Source organism: Harpia harpyja, chromosome 6 (genome assembly GCF_026419915.1).
Source record: "Harpia harpyja isolate bHarHar1 chromosome 6, bHarHar1 primary haplotype, whole genome shotgun sequence".
Taxonomy (NCBI): Eukaryota; Metazoa; Chordata; class Aves; order Accipitriformes; family Accipitridae; genus Harpia; species Harpia harpyja.
The window spans coordinates 43,017,454-43,033,553 of record NC_068945.1 but is presented as its reverse complement, the minus strand read 5'-3'; the positions used below and the strand labels follow the sequence as shown (position 1 = coordinate 43,033,553).

Genomic DNA, 16,100 nt, shown 5'->3' with positions numbered 1-16,100 from the left:
ACTTACGGGAACCTAGTTATCCACTATGGATTAGAGCTCCTATAAGTTCACAAGGCTGTAATTTCATCTTACAATTTTTAAAAGCATATCAGGCCCTAGATTCAATTTCAAGAAACCCCTTCTGACTGGGTCTCCTGGCTTTGATCCCTTCACCAGTACATCCAGAAGAGGCTTTGGTCAAAACCAGACCAAAACCAATGGCATCAAACTGAAGCAAAATTTGGTGCAGAAACTGAAACAAAATTTGAGTGTAAGCCAAAAATCACAAGTCTGAAAAGCTTTACATTGCTGCTGTCTAAGCATGAAGGTTAAGCAAACTCCACAGCTGCCAGTTTTAAGGTCTTAGAACTTTGCTTCCAAATAGGCTCCGTCTTGGCAGGGCTGAGTTACTGCCCACAATCCCAATCAGACCTGTGAGCCAGCCATCCTTTGCCTACCTCACTGCAGAAGAATCAATCTGACAACCCATTCAGGCTTTGTGCAGCCAGTTTTTGTTAGGATCCTTTTCTGAAAGGGAGTTTAAACTTATCTTTCTCAATCCCTTGGAGAATGCCCTAAGTTTAGGTCAGCCTGTGAGTGGAGACACATCTTAACTTCTTTAAGCTCTAACCCCTCCCCACCCTGCACGCACAATTTCACACATCCAGAAGTAGTGCAGGAGCTGAGGTCACTCACCTGAAGGGAAGACAACAGGGTTCGCAATCTGTGTTTTATTAAACACCTGTGTGAAACTATTATTTTCCAGACCGCGTTTTTCCTGCTTCAGCAATTCCTGAACTACTCAGAATTCTCATCTGGTCAGTCCCTGGATTTTACTGATCAGCTTCACCAGCTTGGTTCCATAGCTTTGCATCTGCAATCATCACTTCAAGGATAGAGAAAATAGTTTCAACTAACATCAGCAGCTCATCATATTTTAAGTCCTCAACCAAACACAGGACCAAGGAGTTGCATTGCAAATGATGTGCTTGAGGCAGATGCTCTCCATATGCATTAACATTCCATAACTCGCTTCAAACATAATTCCTCAGTTATAAAGCAACAGATTTTCTTAATCATTCCAGTGCTTCTACAAGTATTCAACCTATGTATTTCAACTATAACTCTCCTAACACATCCAAGGCTAAGTAGTGCATTTAAAACCAACTCATCCTGATTCTGCTCTTCGCCTCTGCATTTTTTTCTGCTGAGCCCTAGAGTAGCTAGTTTACATAATCTGCTTTATCAATGCAATTAACTTTCTGTACTTTTCTCTTGTGCTGATATCAGTGTTTCAGTAGCAAAAGGGCTTTTCATTATACACGATTTTGTTGACTGTTTAATGAAACTGACCAATTCTTTTGACATAATGAATTATAGCCAGACTTTCCTGACTTTCAGTAATCACCAAAAACCCCTGATTTGCTTTATTCGATGCCTGCTTAGCAATTCCCTGCAGAAATATGGACAGAAAACTACAAGACATTACTTTACTAGGTCACAAGATGGATAAAGGCGAAAACAGTTTGCTGCGCTTCACATGCTCCACCAAGAGCAATCTCAGAAAGCAAGCTAGAAGCTACAAGAATTGAGCGCCAGATTTCATGGAGAACAAATATGTTCAGTTCAATGAATTTGGTTTCCAAACAGTGAACTTGCAATGACAAGTACCAAATCCCACTTAATACTAAAATCAATATAAAAAACCAAATATGCACATTAAAATAACTTTTTTTGACAGCACATTCATATATGGGGAAAAAAACATTGGACCTGTTGGCACACTAGAGGACAAGAAAAACAGCTTTGTCCAACAGTACTAACTTCCTCTCACTGCCACTGTACCAGTATTTCTGCTGGGTAGTGAATAGGGTGTAGCCTAAAACACACTACGCAGCACAGAGCTTGTCCCACTTAACTTGGCTGTTGCTGATGTATAAGAAGAGGTCTATTATGGTTACACATGGTCCTTAGATTATTTCTTTTGAATGAAATTTGCCTTAATGTTGAATATATCTAAAGTACTACTGTGTCTTCTAAACTACACTCTAGCAAGACAATGGTTACACATTAGCAAACACACAATTCTCTTTCTATAGATTTTGAGCAACACAATAGCTGCTGAGAAGCTAGAGAATGAGTTGGTCTGGAATTTAATGGGCTTCAAATAAAAGTGCATATTTGATTTAGGTTCTGTGTTCCTGCTCAAAAGTCTTTCTTTCTCCAATTTAATTTGTCTGCAAGGCACTAAGAACTCCTGCACCTCCAGTATAGTCTTGTGAACTAGAGAACAATGTTTGATAAACAACAAAAAAACCTATTACATGCACAAGTCATTAATTTGACTGTGAAAGCTTTTAACATTCTTGCTTTCTATCCTACAAAACAAAAATTCACAAAAAAACAAGTTCTCTACTTACAGCCAGAACTACATTTAGAGGTGGTTAAAATTGACTGTTACACAATCTACCTCCAAATAATCTTGTGTTAACACAAAGAGCCTCGGTTTACCTTTAGGAATGAGATCTTATTTTAAGAACAAGGTACATATACACAATATCAGGACTATCACTGATATTACTTGTATTTCCCAGTATGTATTTTACAGTGAAATTATGCAGCATGAAACTCCAAAGGAAATTCAATGAAAGCGTCTTTAGTAAAACATAGAAACTTTAATTTACATGCAAAAACTACAACATATTCATAATAAAAACTGGTGACTAAACAAATTAAACAATTTGTAAAAATCATCCACGTTGTTAAATAGGTCTGTACAACCAAAGATTTACAAAGTCCCTGTGCATTTTCATTTTTTCAATGCACAACTGAGTTTAAAGGTTCTGCTCGAATATTCCCCAAGTCAAGAGCTGAATCTGTCTCTTCATCAATTTCACCAATGACAGCACTGCAATAAAAAACAGGTTATCATTTGTTGAAATCCCCTGGTGCAAATCTGGAAAGCCACAAAATTAACTTGCTAATGAAGACTTTTTTTTTTTTTAAATTGTAGAGCTTTATCCTTTGAACTTCAAATTTTGATGGCTATAAGTAGAGTCTAAAGGAAGTTTTGGGGTTTTTTGTTTGTTTGGGTTTTTGTTTTTTTTTTTTTTTAAAGATATAGGTTGTAAGAACCAAATACTACTGGTCTGTTTTAGGCAGTAGGTTAGCCTCTGAAACAAGAACTGGAAACCTTTTAGAAAAAGAATAGCTTATCAAGAGTAATGTCTAACCGTAGCAATAAAGTGCATACAGCATCAGATAAGCAAGACAATTTCCTTCAACACAGACTAGCAAAATGTTACTAATTTATCCAAGGGAGAATATATAGTATTTCAGCTATGCTATGTTAAGACTTACCTGGACTAAAACACTAGTAGACTCAGTAAAACTGCTTTAAAGGAGAAAAGAAGGTTAAGGTAATAGAAGTCATACTAGCTCAGGATGGGAACTAACCCAGAGGGAACATAAGAACAGAGGCTAATCCTTCTGGCATACCCTTCTATTCACCACTTCAGAGACTTATGAGCTAGTGGCTGATCCACAAAATGAATTAACAGCCACCAAACTATGTTACATTAATCCACCCAATAGCTTTCTGAATAAACTTGTATTTTTGGTCTTTGCTACATCCTACAGCAGTGAGTTCCACAATTAAGTTTTACAGTGTGCAGTGCAATACCTTTATACATAACTTGTTGTTGGATTATCTTCCATTTTCAATAGCAGAAAAAAACTAGAGAAATTTAAATGAAGCAATTATCTTCCCATCTCCTTCTACTACTCCCGATTTCACAGCAACCAATAACCACTATAGCTGTGCTTTTTCCAAACTGAAGAACTTGCATATTCAGCCTTTCCTTGACAGAACACGTTTCATACCTCTAGTTACTCTCACTTGCGCTCTTCATGCATTTTCATACTGCACCCCTCTAAAGATAGTGGCATACCAGGTGTTTCAGCAATGACATGACAATGTCTCCTGTTTTAGTTTTCTTCCTAATAATCCCCAATATTCTTTCTTCCCATTGAATCGGTATTTAAAAAAAAAAAAATAGCCAGAGACCAGGGTGAGACTGAGCTTAAGAGTAAGACATCCCAATACAGGTGTCTAGGTTCCCATGACAGTCAGTGGAAACTAAAGAGGAACTTAACTTGCCTTGAAACAGAAATCTGGTCAGCTGAGGAGCTTTCTTAGTTCCATCACTGCCTAGAGCTTCACTATGTTGGGAGCTTAGACAACAAAAATGTAAACTGCTTATGCCAATTTAATATTCAAAGCACTGACCAGCATGGAACCTCATTTCAGATTTGGGTCCCTCCAGAATTCTTGCATGAAAATAACTTGATCCTGGATGCTCGTTACTATTCCGTTTACTAGCTTTTTCCAAAGTGACACTTCAATTTAAAACATATCCTTAGATAAAAAACTGTCTATGATATCAAAGCATAATTTTTTCTTTGGTTCACATCAAGAAATACAGCTTATTTCATCAGAGATCTCATTCTCCTAGATGTAAAAGGAACAAAAAATACCTGCCACTCCTGATGTCTCTTTCATAGGCTTTATGCTTCTCATGCAGCAAAACACACACACCTGTATTTAAGAGGTTTGCGGTTTTTAAGCAGCTTTTCTTCACAGTTTTCGTTAGTTTTACACATAACTTTCTCGTATAACTTTCTCAATTTTTATGTTGTTTTCCTGATTCATCACACACTTCTAAAACAGAAGTTGTCTTTTTCCTTCTAACAACCTTTAATTGCTGTTGAACCATACTGAGGTTTTCTGATTGGTGCTGCATATTCACTGCAAGCTTCTAGTGATGCACACTGAAATGCCTGGAAGCACTTTATCCCATGACTGTTTCTTTTATTTTATTTTTCAATAGCTTCTCTACTTTCTGAGAGTCCCCTATTTTGAAGTTACTGTTACTTAGCTGTTGTTTCTTTTTTCTTCTTCCTACAACTATGCTGTAGGTTCTGTATGATAAGAGTTGCATGAATGCAGGATTATTTCTTCTAATCAATATGTTTCTGAGTTTGTTAAGGTTACAAGAAAGTAGAATAGTTTCTATAAAAGAATGTTTTGAGTATATTTGAGTAATGTGGCAGGCTGGTACAGTGAAAAAGTGAAATAGTAATTATTTGGCTTTTAATACACATTTGTACTATTTGAATGAAAAGTTACTGGTACAGTAGGATACTTCGCCCTATCTTTGTACATATGTCAATATCTTTATTTTTGCTTAAAAGCTTAAGTCAAAAGCGATGAAAGCCTTCCAAAATGATCCGCTTTCTTGATGACATTAGATAAAGAAACCTAGATATAAATCTAGGTCTTGACATTTCTTTGTACTGCAATATTCATTAGAATTAGAAGATGAAAATTCTTATCCAGGTTCACACATTGGTCCCTGCAACATGCTCTTTTTCCTGTTGTGTTAAAAAATAATCTCATTTTTTGCCATCAGTTTCAGAATGCTGCTGAAGTCATCTTCCTAGCAGGCCCACTTACCAGGCCTTCCTTCCACTTCTCTTGTGCCAAACAGATGGGAGGGTTACATCAGCTACTTTTCTCTGCATTTAATGAGCTTTTACTCTCATTTTGTCAGGGCATTTTACAGCAAATATCAACTCATGGGTTTGACATGTCACTACATGGGCTTCAACAGTTGTTACACTGTCAAGCCAGAACCTTCATGCATTTTCCAGATTATAAAGTGTTCGCTGTGAACACCTGATCTAAAAAAATCCTGTTAAAAGTCAACTTTGTACACTAGATTGCTGACTTTTTGTACACAAGTTCTCTCTCATCTTTTGTTCATTCTTCTCTGTTCCTCCATCAACAGATCCTGCGTTTCACAGGCTGGAATAAAGAACATCTACACAATGCCTAGACTCAAGAAAGGAAAATGTTGAGTTTTATACTGACCTCTCCTAGATTGCTATCTGTACATGAGCTGGTTAATTTACAGCACTGTAAATCTAGACTAACAATATCGTAACATTACAATGCAATCACTTCTGTAACAGAAGCACAGATATTTGCTATTTAATGTGCCTCCACTTTGACAGTACTATCAGTGCTACCCACAAAGATGCAAGATGTCTGGGGCTATCAAGATGTATACATATAGACTATGTATACACACACACACTAAATTTTTATTAATTGGTTTAACAAAGAATATGCTATACTTACACGTTATCACCTCTTACAATGTATAATCCTAGCACTACTTGCTCAACTCCTTGTGAAGAACTGAACACTCGTTCATGGCTTTCATCCAAAATCAAGTTAATGGTCTGATCAAAACCTTTGAGGGTTCCCTGAAAAACATACAAAAATAAAGCACTCCAATTACCTTTTAAATTTATCATCCTTGCTCTCAAGGGTATCTTAAACAAGGTGGCAATACTAAGGTACTAGAGAACAGATGCTCTATTTAGGTTTTATTGTTAGGCTTAAACACAAACAGCTGGAGAATGAAACGTTAAAAGCAATAATCAATTTAAGAAGTATCTATATTTACTACTGAGTGTTCATGCTAAAAGCTACAGTAACCTTTAGCATTAAAAGTAGTAGAGTTTCCCTTTTACCAACGATGGCCCTCCAGACAACTAATTTTACTATTTCTACGCTATTTTAGTCTTCCTTGTATTTCCAGAAATCAAATAAATAGTTAATTAAACCAAAGAACAGAAAAATTGGATTCTTGTGGTCAACAATATTGAAGCCATTCTTAACATGCAGTTTTAAGTGGTATCTCTTTGAAGAAAGTTAGCCTGGTTCCACAAAATTACTCCCCCCCGCCCCAAAAGAACAATTTCTGTGCCACTTCAATTTGCCACTACTTTCCATTTGGAAAAATGAAAACATAATTGATTTGTGTAATTTATTGTTGACGCGGAAGTCACAGACACTGCACACAATCAATATGATCAAGCAGATGCCACTTTATTGCCAAAATAGCTCGGTTTATATACTCATTCTAGTTACTGTTCACGCATAAGCAAATTAGAGATTGGTTAGCATGTGCTGTCCACGCACCTAGTTACACCTAATAATTGGTTATATCAACAGTGTACACGCACATAAACATAAGGCATAATTGGTTGTATTAACTAAAACACACGAAACTTGTCTCAGGCTAATTGGTCAAGATAAGCTGCCGAATTGAGGTTCTTTGTGCCAAGTTCCCTTTATCGTGGAATGCGCACCTGTGTTCTTCTAATTGGCATCTTTCTTTTTTTGTCTTCTTGTTTATTCTGTTCAAGGCCTTCTAAAGGCATCTGGAATGCTCTTACTACCGTTAGCTAAATATGTGTCCACAAGCAAAGCATCCTTGAAGTCTGCTGCCTACAAAACATCCTTGGCTCACAAATTGATCAATTCCATCGAGTCTGGATTGTTCACTACGTGCCCATTACTTTCCAAGTATCCCACAATTTATCTTCAGTAATTGATTAGGAAATTTAAACTCATGTAAAATACCATCATTCAAACAGTAGTAATATCCATTTATATCATCTAACCATGTAACAATGAGTCATATATACCAATTTCATTCAAATCTTTTTGGTAGAAAGTATCTTTTATCACACCACAAAGTTTAGCAGACCGACTCCAACCAGAAGCTAGTATTTTTCTGCTAAAAGTAATGTTTTCTCTTTCCAGAGGCTGTACAAAACTAAGTACAGACAGAAAGATATAATCCTCATGCAATGATCATACTATTAAGTTAAACTCAAAACACAAATGAAAAAAGTTTGGGGGGGGGGATACAAGAAAAAAAGATAACACAGAAGTAATAAAACTAAAACATCATACAGTCTAATATATAGTAGTTTGCCAATACTCAGCTTTTTAGGCTTAAACAGAATCCCACAATTTTTCAGCTCAACAATCAGCTGATGTTTTTCCATAACCATAAGGAAGAAATGGTTTTAGCATGAAAGTTGAAGAGCTTCCTGAACAAAAAGGACATTTTAGATGGAAACCACATTACTTAACAGAAAAAGAAATGCATTTTCTTATGTGTTCCTATAGAAAAGGCCATTTGACAAAAAGTCAAAGCATTTGTACACACAAGTTTATCAATGGACAAAGCTGACAGGCAAGAACTAGTAAGTGTTTAAATCATACAGTATAAAATAACAGCCATAAAGCTTTAAAAAAAAGTTTGTAAAGGTGTGAACATATAAGTGCTAATATCCCAGCACAGTTTCTTTATTGCTGTGATGGAAAGTCTTTATGGGGGAAAATAAAATGTTAAAAAAATACAAGTCTTACCACAATCATTCTTCCATCAGAAGTAATTACTGCAACAGTACCTGATAGTTCATTAAGGAAATGTTTAGAGATATCTGAAATAGAAACATTAGCATTTTCTGAAACATTGATACGTAATATAAGCTTTAAGAGCCAGAAAAGATTATCAGCATTTCTTTTTAAAAAAAAAAAAAAAAGCAGCATGGTTGATAGTAACATTTGACAGCATAGTATTTTTTTATGACAATCTGTTTTAAAGTTTCACTTTACCCAACCACAGAGAGCCATACACAAACATGAACACCATTAAAAGCAGACTAAAGATTTGAGTGTGCTTCTCTTCCCATTACTAACTGCACTACCTCAAAGTTGAAAGAACATAAAGTTTGATAAACACTTCAAGCTAAGTCCTTAAAAAACAGCTTAGCAGTGGGGATCCCCAGTCTGGCATTCTACATCCCCTCACTCGGAAAGTCTGACTAGTCAGATTTGATGACCACATCCTAAACGATTTTGGGTTAGTACCTGACTATAAATAAAATTGAAAATGCCCATAGGTTATTAGGATTACAAAAAACTAGCAAGAAAAGGGTTCCAAGAGCACTAACTCACAGCTTTCGAGCAAATGATGTAAAGCTATTAACTAAACACGTTAAGAGCCCTTTAAGGGTCCGGGCCCATTGTGAATCTTGTTCCTCATCACAGATCAAGCAAGGATCAGGTTTGCAGCACTGGAGGCTATAGCGGACCCTATTCTCTGGGTCTCCTGTAACCTCTGTTCTACCTGCCAAGCCAGCCTTACGTAAAGGGAAACCGACATAGCCAGCCAGGAAGGACCCAAGCAACGCAGCCGCCCGCGGCAGCGGGATGCAGGAGGCCAGAGGCCCCGGCCGCTATGCTTTTCACAGGCCCTTCAGCAGCCTGCCTAGGGCTCAGCACCTCCTCGCAGCTCACACCTTGCCGGGCCCGGAGGCACCCGATGTCCGCAGAAGCTCTGGCACCCAACCCCGCGCTGCAGCCAGCAAGCCCCCGGGGCCGGGCGCCGCACCGAGCCGCTGGGCCCCCCGCACCCGGCCTCCCCTCATGCCCGCGGGCGCGAAAGAGAGGGAAGGCCCGTTCCCGTTCCCGCTGCCCCTAGGGCTTCCCCGGGACGTTTCCGCCCGCCGGAAGGATACGGTTGATGTAATTCTCCAAAGCAGAGGTCATGGCGACGGCTCCCGCGCTTCCCCTCACACCGGCGCCGGCAACCACCTCCCGCGAGACGGCGGCAGCGCCCGCGAGATTCCCGCCGCCACCTCTGGCGCGCGCCGCTGACGCCCGGCCCGGTGCGCAAGCGCACAACCCCGGAGAGAGGCGGGGAAGCGCCGCGAGATTTCAAGCAGGGCGAGCGCGGCAGCGCGAAGAAGAGCCCCCGCAAGTGCGCATACGCAGAGCTGCAGGAGGCGGCAAAGACATGGGAGTGGGCTGTACCAAGTAGCGGTGGCTGAAGGGCCGCGCGAGGGGGGAGTCACATTGCCCCCTCCGCGGCACATGGTTCCATCCGTAGGGACGCCTGTTGGGTGGGCGGGGGCAGGAGGCGCAGGCGCAGTATGAGCCGTCGTTTTCTGTTACGCGAGCCCGTGCGGCCGCCATCGCTGCGGGGGGAGCGTTTGGCGGGGAGTGCTGTTGCCGAAATCCGGAAAAAAACTCCTTAACAGCAATGAGAAGTTAAGAAGCAGGCACTCCTTTATTGCAGCGCTGGGCACACGGGGGATCGCTCCACCTATCGTGTGCATCTGTCTGGTTTAACTATGCAGGTTAAATGCACACCTGTTATACATATTCACTAGATTTCCGAGAAATGTTATACATAATCATTAGTTTTCCGGGAAACTATTAACATATGTAAATGTCCTTTACGCAAGCGCAGTGAAGGTCTCTGGTGGTCTTCAGAAGCCCTCTGGTGGTCTTTCATAGTCTTCCTCACTTGTCTGCTTTTTGACTTCTCAGGTGATTCTGCGCACTACGATTCTCACCATCATCTATATTAGTTTACATAAAAATGCATACTATGTCTATTCTTAAATTTAACCTTTATAATGATTGGTCCTTCAGTCACACCATCTTATTCTTATGTTAAAACAATCATTGGTTAATCTCACTTAACTCTACTGATTGGAATCCTCGATACTCAGATCGAGATGGAAGGGGTAAGGGGGTTTCCAAGCAACAAACTGGTGTCCATGACGGTTTCCTTAGTTTCCTAAAACAAAACACTACAAACCAACAAATCTTTGTCAAAGTTTCTGTGGTTAACTGATTTTAGACAATACTTGAATTCTTACAGTCACACATAGTACATTTTCTAAAGTTCCTAAGTTCCTATGACTACATTTCAAACTTAACACTCCCATACCTATGCTTCACAATTTTCTACTTCTTAATCAAACCAAACTCTTATATATATATAATTGGATTTTAATTTCTTTATCAGAATATTTTCAACAGTGCGAGGGCTGTTTCCATGCGCAGCCTTCAGGGCCTCGCTGCCTGGCTGTAGTGCTCCTCTTGCTAACACGGGAGCCACCTATCCCTCCCTTGGTTCCCTGCGGGCTGCCGGTGTGAGGTGGGCGGGAAGGAGGCCTGGCTGACTCGGAGAGCCTCGCAGCAGGGCTGTGGGATGGGTGCCCGGGGCCAGCATTGCAGTGCTGTTTATTGAAGTCCCGTGCAGAGGTGCTTTCTGCAGGAAATGGTGGATGGCTGGGTGTGGGGAAGACGAGGCTTGGGGAAGGTGATTTTGTTGTGCCCAGATCCTGTGCTTTAATGGGCGTGGCACCAAGCTACCTGCTTGGGCCCAGGCTGCGGTCTGCAAGTGGAGAGCTGTGCCACTGCTTTAAAGAGAAATGCAGTGGTCAAGCTCCAATCAGAGCAAAACAGCATCTTTTTAAAAAGATGCACAGTGCCAAGTAAGTGGTGATTCTTATGCAGAAGTTTGGATTCTATGCTTACAGGAATCTCCTTTCGCCATAATCTATAAACGTGTGAATGGCAAATGAGGATGTCCCAAAGGGCTTGTGCTTTTTCATTTTTGTATAACTTCACCTGTCATTAGCATTCTTCCCTTTCCCTTCTGGTGGTCCATTATTTCTTCTGATGCGTCCCCAATTATTACTGCTTTCCATACTTTCTGGTCAGTCTACATGATGCACACAGTGTTTCCTCAGTCTCCTTAGAGTCCTTTGAGATGGAGGAGTGTATGAAGTCTGCTGGTTTCAGTGGTGGCACTGGCAGACAGTCTTCAGGAATGTAGGAATCCAGACTGGTACTTCACACAAGAAATATCTCGGGGAAATTCAGCTCAGACATTCAGTAATAGAACCAAGTTAAGCTACAAAAAAAATCCTTGTACTTTAGCCATCTTTGCTTGTGGGAGATAATGTAGTCTTTGTTAGTATGCAAGAGGCTTTCAGAAACATACTGTAATATGTTGTACATACAGACATCCTCTGTGCTGCAATGTATTCAAAGTCATGAATGCATCCCTTTAACGGTATTTAATAATACAGCAGTCTGTTGGTGATAACCTATAGTCTTAGCACAGGTATGACCTCTTGTAACTGTCTATCTACCTACCAAGCTTCTCAAAGCCTGAGGTCAATGCTGTCGTTTCAGCACCACTGCGCAAATAGTCTTCATGGAGTCACATTAAAATTTTCTTCCACCTGCTTTTTTGACAGTATTGGCTATTCATTGAATTGAGTGCCAATCTTTCCAGATGTTACACTGTGTGGGAAATACTCTTTCAAAGTATAAAAACAAACAGTGGGCCATTTCCAGTCCAGCATATTGTGAAATGAAATGTTACATAAATTCTGGGTTAAAAAAATGTTTATTGTAAGTTCACGACATTCAGTAGACAGAGAATTAGCTTGGGACTTAGAATATGGAATTTCCCCTTTTGTCAGTTTTTGGATGACACTGAGAAAATTTAGTATCTGTAAAGTTTTCCAATCTGCCAGTGAAGATAGTGATTGTGATGGGCTTCATAAAATGGTCTAAACATTAGATCTGTGTATAATCAGGAGGTTAGATTTGCTGAAGCACTGAGCAGACACATTCACAGGAGAAAGCTCTCAAATAATACTTTGAAAAAAATGGGAGGAAATTAACTTCCAGAATTTTTATTTTCCAGGGCTTTCACCTGTAAACTTCATAAATCTTCATATACTGAAATACTGAGAATGCATTTTTTAATAACTGGAAGGTACAATCAGGTGTTTAAGACAAACTGAAAATTCAAAGTTGTCTACTCCCAGTTTTGTAGAAGAAACACTGAATAACAACACGGATGAGGTACCAGCCTTTGTTCTCTTTAACTGATGGAATCCTATAAAAAGAAGTCTCAGATCATGTAGCAAAAGATGCAGACACAAATGAAGCCAAACTGATGTTTCTTAAAACATCTCAGTTCTGCATTCTCTGACTTCCACGTGTCTGCCTTTCAACTGTAAAAATAACTTTGTGGTCTTTATTTTACTATATAGAAGCTACTTCGAGTTTAGATCGTCTCTGTCAGTACTACTCCAGCTTCCTTTTATTTCAATAAAGACTCCAGGGACAAATTGGCAAGAGGTGCAAACTGGAACTTGGTGTCTAGCCTATGGTTTAATTCCCGCAGGGAATACTGTTTCTGGACAGCAGAATGCTATTGTTTCATCCTGTTCTAGTGTGCCAGTTGTTTCACATGGTAGCCATCACAACTACAGAGAAAGCAAAATTAAGTTCTTCAAGGCAAATCAGCAAGAAAAAATGGATAGACATTTCCTGGCACCTCTGAAGGTAACTATGCCAAAGTAGTCTCTGAGGACTCAGGCTCAGCCTTTATCAAAAACATAAAAAGAGATGTCGGAGCTCATAAAATACTTTTGGAACTGGGCATTACATAATGCCCATCCTCTTAAGCTCTTATTATAAAAAGCTTAACAACTGCCACTAACCCTTATACCAGGATTGGAAATAATTATTGTATATTCCATGTAAGAGGCTGAAGATTTTTTTGTGTGTGTGGTTTGACATTTTCCTTTTCATACTCTTCCTTCTCCCTATAAAGATAGACATTTTCAAAGGCCAAGAATATGAGATTATTAGGATACAAGGATGTAGGATAAAATCTTAAAATACTTGCACTGTGACATTACCTCGATGTTTGATCCCCTGAGAATCTCTGATCTATCTGTTTAACAGTGTCCCTGAAAAGCAGAGAAGGACTTTTTTCTTGTTTTATAAAGGAGGACTAAAACCCGAAGAGTAAGGCTTAGGTCTGGGCTCCTGAAGTCATGTGCCCAGGCTTTGCCAAGCTAGGTGCTTAACAGCAGTTAGCACTCACAGTATAAAGGAGCTTTGAAAAGAGAATTCCTGGCTTCATTTATTTAGGTTGTCTTTTCCTGAAGGCAAGCAGCTGTGCCCTTCTCACAGTCCTAATTGAGGTTCAGCCTTCTGTTTGAAGCCACCACTACTATTATTCTCCTCTTATGAAACAAACTTCCACATAGGAAATGGAAAACTCTAATTTAATCCCCACATCTCTGGGGGAAGAAAAAAAGGCAAAAAAAAAAAAAAAAAAGGCTGCCTCTCCCCCTTGGTAGCAAGGTTTGGTAGACTAAGTTACAACCTGGGGCTGTAATTTGCCCTTTTGTTGAAGCTGTGCCACATGCAGAGAAAACAGATTCATTACGCTAGAGTCTAAAACTGTGGTTAAATTACTTGTCCAGCAGAGGGAAATCTTAGCTTCTGGTTGCTATAACAAGGTCTCTTTCAGTACAGAAATCCAGTGGCATTTTAGACGAAATGAATAAACAGCCTTGAGCATAGGTTCTCTGTAGCTGGTCAAGATCACCTGAGACCTAACTTTAGATGTAGAAATTCGGTGTCTTATGTCTGAGTATGTCACCCTGGTCTTCTTTACAGAGCAAATTAATTAGTTTTCTACTATGGGATGAGATGCGTTTCCCACTAAAGATGTCCATGTTTCTTCAATACTTATGAAGTGAGCCTAGGGTGACTAACTCAGACAGACATTTCACAGGTTCACACATTAGGCCAGACAAATTTTATTCCTGGTGACCGCAGTTGCCAATATAACATTGGTTTTAGGATCAGAAACCTGCAGCTAGCTAGGGACCCTTTGCCTGTTTCTTTCCTTCAGTTGCTGCAGAGCTGCCCTTGAGGACACACGAAATAATTGAATATGAGCATACACTAAATAACTGAATATAAGCCTAATGCCCATTAAGCTCTCAATTAACCGAAGAAAAAAACCCACCTTTGTAAAAAGGCTTTCCCTTTCTCTTACATTTTCTAGATATAGCTTACTTGCTAATTAGATATACTCCTGTAATTAAAATCAGTTTATTTCTGCAATTGATTCTCCATACATTAAGGTTGCTATGGCAAGTGGTTGCTGTATGTTATGCTTTCTGCAGAATATATAACCAACTAATCATGCCCTGGAGTGTCTCTGCACACTTTCCTGCTTCCTTATAGTCTGCTAGGGCAGGAAGGAAACCCTGCAATGGTAGTTGTAGGGTGTATGTGCAAGCAGTTATTGTGTGTAAACTTGTTATCTAGCCTAGGGCTGGTGGAATGGATGAGTGAGTGTTTTGTTGCTGTTGTCACTGTTTATTGCTTATCAGTTTTACGTCTCCCAAAACACTTGGTTATTAAGAAGTAGCCAGGTTTTACAGACCCAGCCATTCTGAAAGGTGAAATGGCTTTGTGGAGTTCTTGTGAGAGGAGAGGCCTGACCAGTACTGCTATGCCGTGGCATGTTGTGCCATGTCACTGGCAGATCAGATGGAGAAAGGTGCAAGACCTAATCCTCAGGCTTCCTTGAAAGCTGAAACTCTAGTATAATCACCTGACTGTTGGAACAGGAGCTTTAAGAAATTTCTTGTAACAAACCCCTGAAATTGGTAACATCTGTCAGCCCGCTCAACAAGAATTGCATCTCCTAGTTGCTGCTCAAGACAAAATAGCACCTGAGGTAGGGAATAACGGAGTGCTACATACTGAAGAATAAGAATCAGTACATGCTCCAGAAGAGAACTAAGCACCCCCAAATCCCATACATTTCATTTACTTAACCCTTCTAACAGCCCTTCTCATACTTTCTGGGACTCAAAGATTTAAATCTCTCTGATTTTCACCTATATTCCCCGAATGTTACTCCATAAAAACAGCATAGCCCTTCAGCTCATCTTTAGTTTATATACACCCAAGCTGGCTAAACGTGCTTGGTTTCTCTTTATGTGTTCAGGAAAAACAGAAACATCCCCTCACCTCTGCTTTATTCCTCTGAGTCTGTAGAGACTCTAGGGTCCATTATCAACAATGCAAGGACACGGATTTTATCTGGTAGCTGGAGAAAAGTAGAAGGATCTTGCTCACCTCATGCATGACTAGCTGCAGTCTAAGTTGAGATGTGTTTCATGTATATTATATCAAATGACAAGAGTTTGCAATGAAACAACTGGAAAATATTATAAAAGGTTAACAGTCTGAAAATTGCTAGTAGACTCTGAATATAAGTTACAATGCATTAGAAACAAATCTGTAGCATAAGTAGTCCCAAAGTGCTTCTTACTTATCTTTAGAAACTCAGTGTTAACAAACACCTGATCTGAATTTTGTGTGTTATGATAGCAACTGCTGCTATCATGGGAGACATTACAAAAAACCTAATTTTACTCAAAGAGCTCCTTTATATGAGAAAATGTGTATTTTTTCCAGCAATTTTTGCTAAAATAGGCGAAATAAGATAGCAATCTTAATGACTGCATCCCTATTTAATGTGTTAGCATAAAAAATAACT

General features: G+C 39.6%; 1 protein-coding gene across 1 annotated transcript; it reads right to left on the bottom strand.

Annotated features, from left to right (window-relative positions):
• Positions 1–2,629: 2,629 nt before the first annotated feature.
• On the bottom strand, positions 2,630–9,571 carry LSM8 (LSM8 homolog, U6 small nuclear RNA associated). Its single transcript, XM_052790166.1, has 4 exons — positions 9,427–9,571; positions 8,273–8,313; positions 6,182–6,309; positions 2,630–2,887 (listed from the first exon to the last, which is right to left on the bottom strand). Exons 1-4 carry the CDS (start codon positions 9,455–9,457, stop codon positions 2,797–2,799), a joined length of 291 nt encoding a protein of 96 aa, XP_052646126.1. The 5' UTR covers positions 9,458–9,571; the 3' UTR covers positions 2,630–2,796.
• Between the last annotated feature and the right edge of the window lie 6,529 nt (positions 9,572–16,100).

Coding starts and splice junctions, on each gene's coding strand:
- LSM8 (XM_052790166.1), bottom strand. CDS start 9,457: ATGACCTCTGCTTTGGAGAATTACATCAACC. Junction 8,314..9,426: donor TTTGGAGAATTACATCAACC/GTATCCTTCCGG, acceptor ATGAACTATCAG/GTACTGTTGCAGTAATTACT. Junction 6,310..8,272: donor CTGATGGAAGAATGATTGTG/GTAAGACTTGTA, acceptor TATGTTTTTCAG/GGAACCCTCAAAGGTTTTGA.